Source organism: Pagrus major, chromosome 3, assembly GCF_040436345.1.
Source record: "Pagrus major chromosome 3, Pma_NU_1.0".
NCBI classification, from domain to species: Eukaryota; Metazoa; Chordata; class Actinopteri; order Spariformes; family Sparidae; genus Pagrus; species Pagrus major.
Window position 1 is genome coordinate 14,965,225 of NC_133217.1, and position 15,749 is coordinate 14,980,973.

The window sequence follows — 15,749 nt, forward strand, 5'->3', positions numbered from 1 at the left end:
TTCCACTTTTGGAAATATTCATTTTTTTCTGCAAAATTTTGCCCATTCATTCTTATGGGGAATTTCTCCAATTTCATTTTGCTACTTCAGCATACGTTCAGCTAGAGAAACCGTTCAGCTATCAAAATGTTCAGCTTTTTAAGCCCTTTCAGCCTTGTACTTTTCAGCCTTTCTGTCTTTTCAAATATTCAGCATTTTCCAAAAAAAATTCTACAATGGAAGTGAATGGCAAATTCTTCAAATCCTCTTCAATCCGACGCAACTTTCAACCTCTTTTCCTTCTTCATAGTTTGATGTACAGACATCATTCCAACTTTGAAGAAGTTACAAGACTTTGAACGATTCACCATGTATTCAGCTGTTTAAAATCAGAAAAAAAAGGCATGAATGCGATCGTCTACTTGTCCTCTCACTCAAAATGTTAAAATATTACCAATAGCAGTAGTACTAGCAGCAGTTTTTCTGCCTTCTTTAAGTGGAGTTTTTTCCGTTTTTCTCCACATTTCTCTCTCAATGACTCAGTGATTTCCAGCCTGACCTGGGAATTCCGCTGGTTGCACGTACGTTGCGGAACGGCTTCGCTGCAGTTTTTCTCCGTGCTCCCTCGTCTGTCGAGTGAGCATGAGACCAGGGAGTTCCTGCGATAATTACACAAACACACACGACTGCAGCTATACGTATGTGTGTGTAAACACAATAAGAAAAGTCAAAAGGTTAGTGTTTCCACCCGAAGGATTGGAAGAAGTGCTTGAATTTGTCTCCTTTTTTTAATTATTGTGCTGGCGTCAACATGGACTGTTTTAATCAGAGAATTAACCGGATGTTATGTTGTTGTTTCCATGTCTGACTTCTTGTCTGGTCTGTGCTGAATTCAGCTGAATTGATGCGCCGTGCTCGGGCAGAAACAGAAGCCTTACATATCTGCTACGGAAGGGTCAAAGTGACCTCCACCCGGACTTCCGCCTCTCCAGACCCACAGTGGCCCATCTTGTCCACGTCCTCCGCTGTCTGTTTGACCATGGCTGGGGTCATGACCACGAGGTTCTCGTCTTCTTGTTTTGGCTGGCGAGTGCGACATCCTATCGTGTTATGTCCAGAGCGTTTGGCATCCTACGATCCACAGTACATGATGTCATTCACAGGGTTGCTGACAAATAATAAAAATAAAGAACAGAGTCATCTGCTTTCTGCTCCCTGATGACCTGCAACAACTTGGTGCTGGCTTCGCATGCCTGGCTGAATCACCAGCATTCGCCAGGGTTGTGGGCAGCACTGATGGCTGCCATGTTTGGATAAAGCCACCCAGTGCAGATGCTCAGTGTTATTACAATCGCAAATTGTTCTATTCCATCCAAATGCAAGCTGTGTGCGACCACCAGTGCCAATTTTTTTACATTTTTGTTGGGTATGCAGGCTCAGTGCATGAATCTAGAGTCCTGAAAAATAGCCCTCTTTATGTCTGCAGCCTGTATCCACCTGAGGGCTACTGCATTCTTGGGGATGGTGGATACCCCTGCATGTCCCAACCAGTTGCCCTTGTAACCCTCTACAGAGAGCCTGTGAGAGGTGTGGTTGCTGGAAGGTTTAACAGGCGCCATGCTCTGGAGGTGCGCCCTGCGTTTGCCGTCAAGGTGATTGTCTGTTGTGCCATTTTGCACAACCTCTGTATCAGGGATGGGGACATACTAGAGCCTGTGGAAGCGGTTCCAGATGATGGAGGTGAACAGCTTCAGCAGGACCTGCATTGTGGGGAACAGCTGCGTGGACTGTGACTCCTCCTGTGTCTCCCCATTGGTATGTTTGGATTTTGACTCCTTGATTCTTCATTTGATTGGTACTTTGCTTTTGTTGGACTTTGTTTAAGTTTTATGTTGCTACTTTGTTTTCGGGCCTTGTGACTCATTTTTGGTTTGTCTAGTTCACTTAGTTTTTGTATTTTCAGCTTTATTTAATTAAAGCATGCTTCTGGTTCCCCTATTTCCTGCCTCCTGTGTGTTGTCTGAGTTTGGGTCCTCACCTTGTTTAGACAAGTTGTAACAGAACAAACTGACCATAAAAATGGACCCAGCAGACTATGGCACACTTGTAGCCATTCAGGACACATGGTCTGGTGGAGGCACTTCAGGCCTTTTTAGCTTTTGAAAAAGTACTGGTTGATAGGCCCTTGTTGAGGGAGGTTCCGGGCACCACGGGACTTGTATCAGAGGCTAAGAGACTTAAAGGGCTGGTGGATGAGTGTGTCTCCCTCAGAGTCAGGGTGCTTGATAGTGTGACAGACCTGCTGTTGTTCTTGGGGAAGCTGCTGGTGGTCAGAGTTGTAGGTAAGAAGGACATCAGTGTATTAGGAATATGTTCAAAGTTTCAGGAGTTTCTTTGCATCAAATAGCTTATAGGCTACTTAAACTGTACGTGTTTTGGCTTCTCGTCATCAGCGGCTCAGAATCGATGTACTTGTTTCCTGTTGTGTTGCTTGAAGTGCTGCTTCTGGTGTCTGGAGAAGTCAATCAAGTTCCTCAACAAGAACACATACATCATGGTGAGCACAACATATTATTGTACAGTTGTTTAGTAGTGTTATTTTAGTTTTGCAGCTCTCATTTTTTGCAGCTCTCATCTTAAATCATAGACAATTCTATCAGAAGGGAAAACATGTGATTTGCTATAAATCATCATATAAGTCATCATGACACAGTTTATATAATGTCACCTGATTTGTCACTTGATTTTGTTTTTCTTGACAGATTGCCATTTTTTGGAAAAACTTCTGTGTCTCATCCAAAAATGCTCACATGCTGCTCATGAGTAGAGCTGAAATGATTACTCGAGTAACTCGAATAATTCCATTAAAAAAAATGGTCGAAGCAAAATCTCTGCCTTGAGGCTTCGTTTAATTCATATCACCCGCGTTATGTGGCCCGCTTAGCTCAGGGATCATTTTTCCACACGGACTGTTATTGCAGACACACACCACTACGTTCAGAATTGGCTGTGTCCGAAATCACCCCCTACTCACTATATAGTGCACTATATAGTGACTACGCCATTTTGTAGTGGTGTCCGAATGTTTAGTGATTATTGATATTCACTATATAGTGCAGTCATTGTGTCCCAAAATGCACTGCGAAATGTAGTGAACATCCGATGGTCACTAACCGAAGCAAGATATCCCATCATTGCCAGAAATTCTCTGGCATTGCGCTGATGGGAAAATCGCGGATGGGCGGGAGGAAAATTTAATGTATAAATGTAAGTATATTTCCGTTTAACGTTTGATTCCGAAGTTTAAAACAGTTTCTTAATATGCATTACTTTTAAATATTTAAAAATTTACTTGCGGCTGCGCATTAAGCCATTACGGCACCAATCATGGCTAGCAACCAAGCTCAGTACTACAGGTAATGCTATTTTTCATGTTAAGCTAGAGTAAAAATGGACTACAGCCTATGATAATTAATAAGTAATGTTAGCGAGAGCGACGGGAGAAGCTCGTCAATTTATTTTAATCTTGCAGGGACCGACAACGATGTGGCAGCCTTGATCCGGCTGAGGAAGGACAACGATCGCCTATTTTCAGTCAAACGTTTCGCCTCCGCAGCCAGTTGGGAGTGAGTTATGTCATATTCTTGTGAAGCAGTAACGTTATCTTATTAAGATGAAAACTGAGAACAACTGTAAAATGACACGGACTTTTGACTAAATTACTGTTTATCATCAGCATTTGATACTGACAGCATTAATGATAGGTTAATTGTTGTTGTTTTTATCATCCTGTACTTGTTATTGCATTTTGTAGAGCTGTACTGAAAGAAATGGGGCTGACTGGGGTGGTGACTCCTGCCCGGGCGGCAAAAAAATGGGAGCGCCTCAAGAAGACATACAAGGTTAGGATGCATCATAATTAACTACAGCTTTATTTTGTGAAAGCATAGACTGGGCATGTCCAAACTATTCCGAAGAGGGCCGAGTGGCCCTCTGTGGAGTAGTTTGGACATGCCCGACATAGATCAAAGTACAGTGACTTTTAACTTTGTATATTTTCTTTGCTGTGTTTAGCATTATAAACGAACACTACATTAATTGCACACATCAAATGTGTGTATATTGCAATGTGTGCAGGAGCTGAGGAAGCCACCAACTGGGAGTGGCACTGCCGGGACTTGGAAGTGGTTCTCCCTCATGGATGAGGCAATAGGTGGGAGGCCTTCTATTCATCCTCCTTGCCTCCTTGCCTCAGCCTGGAGGGAGAACCCTCCAGTCTCAGCATCAGCCTCCCCTGATTCAGTGCCACCAGAGCCAGAGGGTCAGGGTGCAGAGCAGGACTCGGAGTCTGAAGAGCCAGCTCCACCAAAGAGACAGCGGCGTGACCCTGTTTTAGAGCTGTTGGAGAGGCAGGAGAAGAGGGCAGAGGAGAGGGAGAAAAGGGAGGAGGACAGGTAGGAGAGGCTATTGAACCTCCTCGAAAAAATAATCGAGAAAATATAAATTAAATGAATAAATAACAGATAAGTAAATACATGTCTCACAAATTTGTTTTCAATTGAAATACAATTCTTTATCAAACATGGGTGAACACTGACTGGATGGAACTACTTGTAAATTATAAGATATGAACATTTCTTTCCACTGGGTTAAACAAAATTACAGAGAGCATATAAAACAGAGAGCATATAAAACAGATCAAAGGCTACATTATTAACTATCAACAACTACTGAAACTATTTACATGAATTGCAACTTGAACCAAGAGAAGAGAAGAGGGCAGAGGAGAGTGACAGGTGAAATTAGGTTAGAGAGAAGAGACTTAAATTTGTAAGAAGAGAGAGAGAGAACATCTAATCTATTCTAAGCTTAACCTATTAACACTTGTGATTTGATTTCTTTATGTCTTTATCTTTATCTCTCTTCAATAATCATGATCCTGCAGTGCTGCAGGGTTGTTGTTTGGTGCTGAAACTGCAGCAGCAATGCGACCACACAGCCGTTCTCCACATGCCAAATCTGGCTGGACCTGATTGCCACCATCATCTGGCCCCAGTGCCTCCTCCACACGCTCCAGAACATCACCGTCTTTGAGGCAGAGATTGTGTAAAATGGCACAACATGCAATGACTTTGACAGCAAAGTGCGGCTTCACTTCCAAGGCCTTGAAAAAAACTGAGCGCCACCTGGCTTTCATGATACCAAATGCCCTCTCAATTACAGAACGGGCCTTGGCATGATGCCTGTTAAACCTGGCCTCAACAGGATTCCTCACTGGCTCCCTGTACGGAGTGATGAGAGCGATGGGATGGGACGTACAGGGATAACCACCATCCCCCAGAATCTGGAAGCCTTCAGGTGGGTATAACTGCTGGACATAAAGGGGGCTGTTTTTTAAAACTCTAGCGTCATGGACAGAGCCAGGGTAGCCAACGAATATGTCCAGAAACTGGCACTGGTGGTCACACACCGCTTGAAGTTGAATGGAGTGGAATATTTTTCTGTTAAAATAGCACTGGGCATCTGCACTTGGCGGCTTAATCCGGATATGGCAGCCGTCAATACTGTCCACAACCCTGGCAAACGCTGCAGATCCAGCCAAACGTTCGAAGCCAGCACCGGTTGTCTCAAGCTGATCACGCGAGGGGAAACAGATGAGCCTGTTTTTCAGCCTGAGTACTTGTTCGGTGACCCTGTGAATTATGTCATGCACCGTGGATCGTGGGATGGCAAATGCTCGTGACACAACACGGTAAGATGTTGCGCTTGCCATCCAGAAGAGGAAGACCAGAACCTCCAGGTCATGACCCCAGCCATGGTCCAGTGGAGAGCGAAGGAGCCGGATGAGATGGGCGACAGTCGGTCTGGAAAGGCGGAAGTCTGGGCGCAGATCACTTTCACCATCAAAGTAAATGACCAAGACAGGCACGTGGCGGTTCAGTCGACAATACTGTGATGGGGGACCACGCTGTAAAGAATAATTAAATCTGATAACATGGTGTCATGAAATTAAGTGTATTAAAGCTATATGACAATATAATCACACTCATTTGGGTAACTGTTTATAATAACCATCATTAAAAATTATATTATATTGATAAAAGTGATGACAAAAGGCTTTCCTGTTTATCAATGATAATTGTTTTGTAAATCATCTATAAACATTATTTGGCTGCTTGTAGAAAGATGCAACTATCATTGATGAATAGTAAATTAATATTTAAACTTAAGTAATAGAGATGGTTGCAGCTTTATCTAGAAAATGTACATAGATCGTTCAATAAGTAAAGCTTAATTCGCCATTTATTAATGATGGCTAGTATAGTGCGTGACTAAAAGCTGAGTGAAAAGTGACATTACCACTGTTTTTGACAAAAGTACAGAAGCCCTAAAGGGCCATGCATTCATACATTTTAAATTTCCTCCGTTTTCCCGTGATAACGAGTTAATTTCATTTGTTTTCTCGAGATCTCGAGTTATTATCTCGAAATAACACCTGCTGTTTTCCCGAGATAATTTTCTCGAGATAACGAAACTTTGTTTTCCGAGATAACGATATAATTAATTTGAGATCTCCTCATTAACTACATAGCTGGTCAGCTGTGTAGTTAATGACGACATCAGGCTCACTTAGATTGCGCCGCCGATATAGCTGAAGCCTTGCTAACTGTCTTTTTAGATTATGCACACTAATGTGTATATTATCTGTAATAGCAAGGCATAATGCTATTTCAGCCTGTGTCAGGCCTTGATTGAAAAGATATGTGACGCGTTGATCGATATGCTCCTGCTCCTCTGACATTGCTACACTGAATGATATTTCCTGCAATGATTTAATATACTACACTATCGTTTCGTTATCTCAAGATCTCGAGAAAATTATCCCGTTATCTCGGGAAAACGGCAGTTATTATTTCGAGATAATAACTCGAGATCTCGAGAAAACAAAGAAATTAACTCGTTATCACAGGAAAACGGAGGAAATAAAATGTATGAATGCATGGCCCTTTAGGGCTTCCGTACAAAAGCACTGTGGTAGGCTATGAAAACCAATTATGCTGTGTGTAAAAGTTTTCGCCAGCAGGGGGTGTTGTTTGACGGAGGATAGTTTATTGTTCAGAGAATTCAAAAACGGTTTATATCTATTCTAAATAAAAAGGCACTAAAAAATGGGCTATCACTTACTATTTGACGACGTCTTGCTAGTCTTACAAGAGCAGCACGTCTTGTCCTTTCTCTCTCTCTCGCAATTCTAATTCTCCTCCGTATCATCAATAATTGAATTATTGTTAAAAGAAACATGGCCAGATTGATATTAGATGGCATATCGATAGAGCTACGGGAGCTGTTTTCTAAATAACGGTACGTTTTTTTCCAGTGAATTTGCTCGTAGTTAGCCGTTGGATGACAGGCGCGAGACAAATTCATGAGTTGTGGAGCAGTACAACAGTCACGAGGCAAGTTTATTCCATTGTTTATTTTATTAAACATTTCAAAATAAGGCAATTTAAATGGCTTCCTACATTCATTTAAAAAAATTAAGTGTAAAACGAACAGCATATAAATAAACATTCCAGTAGGTTACAATGTAATGTGCTGTTACTAAAGAGCCAAGAGAATAAAATATGAAAATATGCTTAAATAGAAAACAAAATACGAAAATAAAAATTAGAGGACAGTAATCAAAAGCCTCTAATTTAACAAAATGCAGTAGTAAACAGAAAAGTATTGTGTGAGACGACATTTATGTGGTACGTTTTAATTGTGCGACAGCGATGATGTAATTAACGGCGCCAAGAGTAGTGTCCGAAAGTGTCCGAAAGATTTTCAGTTGAGCTCACTATATAGTCCACTACATTTATCTCCCCATGTAGGGAGTAGGGAGTAGTGAATGAGTGAGTGATTTCGGACACAGCCCTAGACTACTGTGAAACCTGTCAGCTCTGCTGCCATGGCGGAGCAGAGATGGACCGAACACGGATCTGGTGGAATTTAGGGGTTCGACTGATCGTCCAATCATGTTGTTCCTCTGTTCTGATTGGTGGACTGATGTTAAGCTCTTTCTAGTGAGTTTACTGTTAATAAAGGCACTATAAGTTCCCACTGGATGCATGTCTGTTGCGTTCCGGCTCCAGTACGGTTTTGCTCCGTCATCCGGCAACCCCCACTGACTACGTTTTGAGTCCAGCACAGCGCAGCACTGCCGGACAGCTGGAGTTGCGAGACCGAGGAGTTCCCACGATAATCACAAAATCATGAGCGACCACAGTTATAGGTATGTGTTATAAACACAACAACAAGAAGTGTTCCCAACCAAAGGATTAGAAGAAGTGCTTGTATTTGTCTCTTTTTTTTTTTTTGTGCTGGCGTAAACGCGGAGTGTTTTATTACGAAAATTAACTGGATGTTATGTTGTTGTTTCCATGTCTGACTTCTTGTCTGCTCTGTGCTGAATTCAGCTGAATTGATGCGCCGTGCTCCAGCAGAAATTGAAGACCAGATGGCGATAGATGTCTTCTTCAAGGCTCTGGCGGTGCGCCCTGCGTTTGCCGTCAAGGTGATTGTCTGTTGTGCCATTTTGCACAACCTCTGTATGAGGGATGGGGACATACTAGAGCCTGTGGAAGCGGTTCCAGATGATGGAGGTGAACAGCTTCAGCAGGACCTGCATTGTGGGGAACAGCTGCGCGGGCGTCTTTGTTCTCCCTAATGTTTGTCAGTTCATTCCGTGTTGTTAGATGTTACTCTGTCTTGGTCAGTCTTCCCCTGTGTTGCCTCCAGTGTCTCCTCCTGTTTCTCCCCATTGGTATGTTTGGATTTTGACTCCTTGATTCTTCATTTCATTGGTACTTTGATTTTGTTGGACTTTGTTTAAGTTTTATGTTGCTACTTTATTTTCGGACCTTGTGACTCATTTTTGGTTTGTCTAGTTCTCTTGGTTTTTGTATTTTCAGCTTTATTTAATTAAAGCTCGCTTCTGGTTCCCCTATTTCCTGCCTCCTGTGTGTTGTCTGCGTTTGGGTCCTCACCTCGTGACTGACCATAAAAATGGACCCAGCAGACTATGGCACACTTGTAGCCATTCAGGACAGGTTCCGGGCACTATGGGACTTGTATCAGAGGCTAAGAGACTTAAGGGGCTGGTGGATGAGTTGCCCATTATTTACATCTTTTCTTCAGCCAAAATCTTAACTGTAGCTGCTCAGCTAAAAGAGTGACTCTTATTTTACCTCCAGTTCTGTTTTATTTCTGAAGTTTCAATACTGCGTACTCGTGGAAACATGTCTTCAGCGGCTCAGAATCGATGTACTCGAGAAGTCAATCAAGTTGCTCAACAAGAACGCTTAGACAGTTCTATCACAAGGGAAAAATGTGATTTGCTATAAATCATCATATAAGTCATCATGACACAGTTTATATAATGTCACCTGATTTGTCACTTTGTTTTTCTTGACAGATTGCCATTTTTGGGAAAAACTTCTGTGTCTCATCCAAAAATGCTCACATGCTGCTCATGAGAATTGTAGTGAGGTTTGTGTTGAAGTCATTTTTCCTATTTCAAGTACCTGTGTTCTCACTGCTTACCGATGACATGTTTTTATGCTTGTCCATGTCCTCATGGAATATATTTGCATGTGTTAGAGGGACTCGGTGAATAGTGTCATGTTTCTCTGACTGCGTGTCTCCCTCAGAGTCAGGGTGCTTGATAGTGTGACAGACCTGCTGTTGTTCTTGGGGAAGCTGCTGGTGGTCGGACTTGTAGGTAAGAAGGACATCAGTGTATTAGGAATATGTTAAAAGTTTCAGGACTGGTTAGCTGCACATTTACTGTGAATGTCTGCAGTGTGTTGTATTGGTAGATGAAGAGATACAGAGCAACGTGGCCATCTGGTGATTGGTCCAGTAGTCACTATATTTCAGCTCTGGTCTGCTCTAAACCAACTCCTGGGGGAAATATCTGGGTACGTTCAGTTATTATGAGTTATTTATGTTATTACCACAGAATAACAAATGTTTTTTCAAGAAAACACGATAATTTACGCGGGATCTTGAGAAAACAAAGGAAAACCAAAGAAATAATATGGTTTATTCATGACCGTTTAGGGCTTCTGAAAGAGTCATATCCCCCAATTCATCATTCATAAAGATGTGTTCTTACAGTGAAGCCCAACAAACATTTTTCATTAATGCAATGAAATCTGAATCTTCCTCCAGGCGTGTTGTCCTTCTTCTTCTCTGGTCGGATATTGCTACCAGGCAACACCTTCTGCTCTGAAACCCTCAACTATGACTGGACGCCAGTTATTGTGAGTAACAAATTGTCTTTCTCTGTTTTTGATGGAAGTCATTCAGATTAATCAGACTAATTGAAGTTTATCATAAATGTTATGTTTGTTTTGCCTTTGCAGACGGTGATGTTTGGCAGCTACCTCATTGCACATGGCTTCTTCAGTGTGTACAACATGTGTGTCGACACACTCTTCCTCTGCTTCTGTGAGTTGATGTTTACTGAGTGTTTAATGGTGTTGTGAAGACAGCTTTACTGAGAAAATATGATTTAATCTATAGTAGAATGATCACTGTGGACTGATCAGCTACACATTTCCCCATTTGATCACTTTACTCAATTTGTCTCTCACCCTTACAGTGGAGGACCTGGAGCGTAATGATGGATCTCTACAGAGGCCTTATTTTATGTCCAAAAACCTCATGAAGATCCTCAACAAAGAACCAAAAACAGATCAAACTGACGATCATGTTCATGCATGGAGTTCATGAAATTAAAACGGAGTCACATTGCAAGGAGCAAACAGAAAAATTCATCACCCTGAGAGGCCAGAACAACCACCTTTTTACAGGGGCAAAGCATACGGCGGCTGTTGGGTGGAGGTAAGGCAATAATAAATAGCCTATTTGTCAGTGTCCTGATGTCACTTTTGGTGGTGTCTGTAGCTCAAAGTATGAGGGACAAGAATAGGTTGAAAGTGGATGAGTTTTGAAGAGGATTTGAGGATTTTCCCATTTGTAGTTTTATTGAGTTTTTATTGTGTTATAGGCTTGTTTTTCCTTGTTAACTGTACACTGCGCTGTGATTTATACATTATCCATACATCAAGATGCTTTTTCAGCGGTTTGGATACCTTCTTTTAACTTTTTTTGTACTTGGGTCTCTCCTGATGACTTGAAGCCATGTTGATTGCCCTGAGGCCCCCAACCCTCTTAGCCAGGGAGAGACCCACAATACCGGAGGAGCTAAGGTGGAGGCTGCAGAGCAGGGGTTAAACGGAGAAGGAAGAGTGGGAAGTTTAAACCCTGCATTCCTGCAGTTATTACGGGAAATGTAAGGTCCCTGGCTAATGAGATGGACGAACTGGAAGCGCTCACCAGGACGCAGAGGGAGTACAGAGATTGTGTTTCAGGGAAACATGGCTACACAAGCAGATACCGGACTCCAACGCGAGCCGACAGAGACACCACTGCGACCCCAGGCACATCTCTGTGAAAGAGCGCACCTGCAGCCCGGACATCGAGCTCATCGCCATCGGACCTCGTCCATATTATCTGCCACAGGAGTTTACTTGTGTCATAGTCATCACTGTTTACATTCTGCCATTTGGGAATGCAGAAGCAGCGTATGACATCATCCATGCTGTGACTGCGGGACTTTAGACAAAATACCCCGGAGCCTTCATCACCATCACAGGTGACCTCAACCACGTCTCTCTCTCCAGACTCCAGCAACTCCCCCATTAGCCACAATGTTAGGGAAAAATCTTCAAATCCTCTTCAAACCCACCCAACTTTCAACCTCTTCACCTCCATCATAGTTTGACCTACAGACATCATTCCATCTTTGAAGAAGTTACAAGACTTTCAACTATTCAGCATGTATTCTCTCTCAATGACTCAGTGATTTCCAGTCTGACAGCCTGGAATTCCACTGGTTGCACGTACGTTGTTGCTCCGTGCTCCCTCATCTGTCGACCCCCACCAGCTGCGTTTTGAGTGCAGCACCGCGCAGCACTGCCAGACAGCTGGAGTTGCGACAGAGGAGTTCCCACGATAATCACAGAAACGTGCGACCGCAGCTATACGTATGTGTTATAAACACAATAAAAACAGACAAAAGGTTAGTGTTCCCAACCGAAGGATTAGAAGAAGGATTTGTCTCTTTTTTTATTAATTTTTGTGCTGGCGTCAACACGGAGTGTTTTATTATGAAAATTAACCGGATATTATGTTGTTGTTTCGGTGTGTGACTTCCTGTCTGCTCTGTGATGAATTCGGCTGAATTGCTGCGTCGTGCTCTGGCATCCGGCAGAAAAAGAAGCCTTACGTATCTGCTCTGGAAGGCTCCGGACTGCCGGAGCTGGGACAGAGCAGATACGCAACGCAGCGGAGCCAGTGGAAGTTAACAGATAGACTAGAGTGAAACCTATCAGCTCTGCTGCTGTGACTCAGCGGAGCCGGACCGGACACATAGCTGGTGGAATCTAGGGGTTACGTATCTGCTACGGAAAGTCCGGACTGCCGCAGCTGCAACAGAGTAGATATGCAATGCAGCCGAGCCAGTGGAAGTACACACATAAAGGCCCTTTCACACCGCGGACGTAACGAATAAACGACACGAAATTGCGAAATATTCGCTGCCGAATATTTCGTATCAAAGCCATTCAAACCGGCGGCGACGCAAATAAGCGACAGATGCGACAGACGCGCCGCGCCAGTTCATTCAGAAAATGATGGATTCAGCAACATCATCAAGTGACGATGAGCTTGTCCTCCGCCTCCTCACCTACAAAAAAAAGAGGAGATTTTGGATCCATCCACTCCTACAAGCCAGGGAAAGAGATGGGGAGTTCCATTGCCTTGTCCAAGAGCTCAAGCTGTATCATGGCCGGTTCCGGACATATTTTCGGATGTCCGTGGGACAATTTGAGACGCTTCTGGGGCTTCTAGCGCCGCACCTGAGGAAGCAGACTACTAATTACCGGGACCCTGTCAATCCCGAGCAGTGTCTGGCAGTGTGTCTAAGGTAAGGTACAAAGCTGTAGCTAAAATACTATAGTGTGCCATATTATATTGTATTATATATTATTATCAGGGTTTTTCCTGGGGTTTTTTTTTTGTGTTTGACACCGGCTTCCTTCTCCTTTCAAACGGGGCAGAGCTCCATGGGAAACATTACTAGAGACACAGCATTATATTATATTATATTACATTACGTTATATTTATTATATTATGGAGACGTAAATTATAAAGATGAGACAGGAGAGGGGGGTGAGTTGAGTTTACGCTCCACAACAATTGACACAAACAACTCTGGTAACTAGGCAACCGTACAGGCATATCCCATAAACCCTTGCTCTTAAAGGTATATGGATCCATAGACATATAGGCTGTGTCCAAATTCAGGGGCTGCATCCTTCGAAGTGCGCATTCGAAGGCCAGTTACGTCACAACGCTGCGCGAAGGCTGTCCAAATTCGAAGGCTGCTCCACATGCAGCCCACAAATGCAGCCTTCTTTTCCCTCTTTTTGGAGGACGGACCGCTACTATCCTTCGCGGCCTCCCATATCCCAAGATCCTTTGCGCGCCGCTGCTCAGTCCCGGGAAAAGAGAACAATGGCGACATCAAGTGGCGCGGACATGACATATAAATGTAAGTAATGGGTTTATACTCGGTTTTTACTCATTTGAACATCCAACGCCAGATATGTTAAACTTCAGATGTAACTTAAAACCTCCAAATTTTAACTTTCAGTTAAAATACGTGACGCTGGTAATGCATTAGCATACGGCATAAGTAAGGCCGGCAGAAGTAAGGCCTTAAAAGCCTTCACTTTCAAAATGTTAGACGTTCAGGTTGACTTATCTTATTGTGACGAGATTTTATTTTTACTTCGTGTACATAAATGGACCAAGATGAACAAATTTAGATTAGGCTGTGATCCCTGCTTTATTTCCAAACTGTAAAACTGTAAAGTCTAGTTAAACGTTTGGATTGAATGAAGAGCTAAGTTTAGGATCATCATCATCATCAATTATAATAATAATTATTATTATATTTTTGCTGTATCAGAACCCTTTTGTCTGTTGATATAACACAACACGTGTTTTACATGTCATTTTGTTTTAGGGAGCAAGGAGCAAACAGAGCAGTTTATAAGGGTCAGAAGTCAGAACGACCACTTGTTCACGGGAGCGAAGCACTCCGCTGCTGTTGGGTGGAGGTAAGGCAATAATAAATTGCCCATTTGTCAGTGTCCTGAAGTCACTTTTTTGTAAATCTTTGCATCCCTGTGTTAATGTGATTCTGTGTTGACCTTTTCTCTTGCTTCTCTCTGTGTTTAGAATAATTATAGAAAAAATGGGCCTGCAGGGAAAGGTCGAGCCCCTGCAGGCAAAAAAAAAATGGGATAATTTAAAGAAGAAATATAAGGTAGGTGCAGGTGTGAATGATGATGTGGAAACTACATTTTATTTGTTTTACCATACAATTTAATAAATACTTTGCTGAAAATTGCTGACGTGATTGATTTCCACTGCCTTAGGATTGCAAATATCCAGCGAGTGGAGAGGGGGTCGGCGGGAAGCCAACCGCTGCCACTTGGCCCTGGTTTGTCCTCATGGACGAGGTGTTGGGACAGAGGCCGTCCATTGCCCCCCCCCCCCCCCCGTCCTGATTGCCTCGTTGCCTGAGGACACACCAGGGCCAAGTGGAGTGGTTGAGCAGGAGGAGGATGAAGATGAGGAGGAGGAGAGTCAGCCTGGGCGGAGAAAGAGGAAGAGGGAGGATGACTTGTTAACCCTAGTGAGGGAGGACATGAGGCTGCAGAGGGAGGCAGAAGAGAGGAGTAGTGCCAGGATGGACAGGTTGCTCTCGCTCCTTGAGCGCTTGGCTGAGCGCTGATTTTTTTCTTTTGACGATCATTTATTCTGTTCATTTGTTCTAATTGTTCAATGTTCTAATTGTTTGTTATTTATTTTATTAATTAATTAAATATTGTCATTTTTCACACGTTGTCTATTCCATTTAGTATTCACAAGGTTTTTAAAACATCAAACCTTTCTTTCACTTTCTGTCCCATATTGCACCTTCAGCATACTAAATATAGTTGTTATTCGCCAATGGGTTAATGTTTATTTTGTAATGTTGATACAGAAATGAATGTACACAATAGATTCGAAACAAAACAGACTTTAATGCAACAAACATAAAAACATTAAACATTAATCGGCACTGGCCAACAAATATCTCATTTTGAGTGAGAGGGAATAGTCTGTCAAGGCAGTGTGGCACACAGGCACACTTCCAACAAAATCTCCTCACTGAGCAGGAGTCCCTGGCAGTGCTGCTGGGTTGGATGGGATGCCACAATAAAGACCCTGGTGTCAGTGGGACATCATCTGGGGTGGTATTCAGGGTGTTTGGGGGGTGTAGTCTCCACTGTCCACCGCATCATCCATCAACAGGGTTTGCAGGGCTGACTCGATCGACGGCTGCCATGTCACTAAGAATTTTTTAAGAAAGAGGAAAGAATTATGATTTCATAATGTGAGCATAATAATAATAAAGACTTACAACAAACAAATCTATCAACCAAACACTTTAAATTGGAATAATGCCTTTAAGATTATTTTACTTGCCAACTAAAGATAGTCGTGGTCGGGGATCACCTCCTCCAGGGCAGACACCTCCGCAGACAGCTGGTCCCGCCATGGAGCACCACTGGTTGCCTCCAACATCCCCTCCCCCTCATCCTCC

General features: G+C 43.0%; 1 protein-coding gene across 1 annotated transcript; it reads left to right on the top strand.

Annotated features, from left to right (window-relative positions):
* Nucleotides 1–1,596: 1,596 nt before the first annotated feature.
* On the top strand, nucleotides 1,597–11,649 carry LOC140993387 (choline transporter-like protein 4). Its single transcript, XM_073462808.1, has 9 exons — nucleotides 1,597–1,631; nucleotides 2,251–2,321; nucleotides 2,433–2,536; nucleotides 9,437–9,510; nucleotides 9,672–9,742; nucleotides 10,195–10,286; nucleotides 10,389–10,473; nucleotides 10,628–10,737; nucleotides 11,422–11,649. The coding sequence occupies exons 1-9, from the start codon at nucleotides 1,597–1,599 to the stop codon at nucleotides 11,647–11,649; spliced, it is 870 nt and encodes a 289-aa protein (XP_073318909.1).
* The last annotated feature ends 4,100 nt before the right edge of the window (nucleotides 11,650–15,749 follow it).

Coding starts and splice junctions, on each gene's coding strand:
- LOC140993387 (XM_073462808.1), top strand. CDS start 1,597: ATGCTCTGGAGGTGCGCCCTGCGTTTGCCGTCAAG. Junction 2,322..2,432: donor GCTGGTGGTCAGAGTTGTAG/GTAAGAAGGACA, acceptor TCTCGTCATCAG/CGGCTCAGAATCGATGTACT. Junction 10,738..11,421: donor CAGATCAAACTGACGATCAT/GTTCATGCATGG, acceptor CTACACAAGCAG/ATACCGGACTCCAACGCGAG.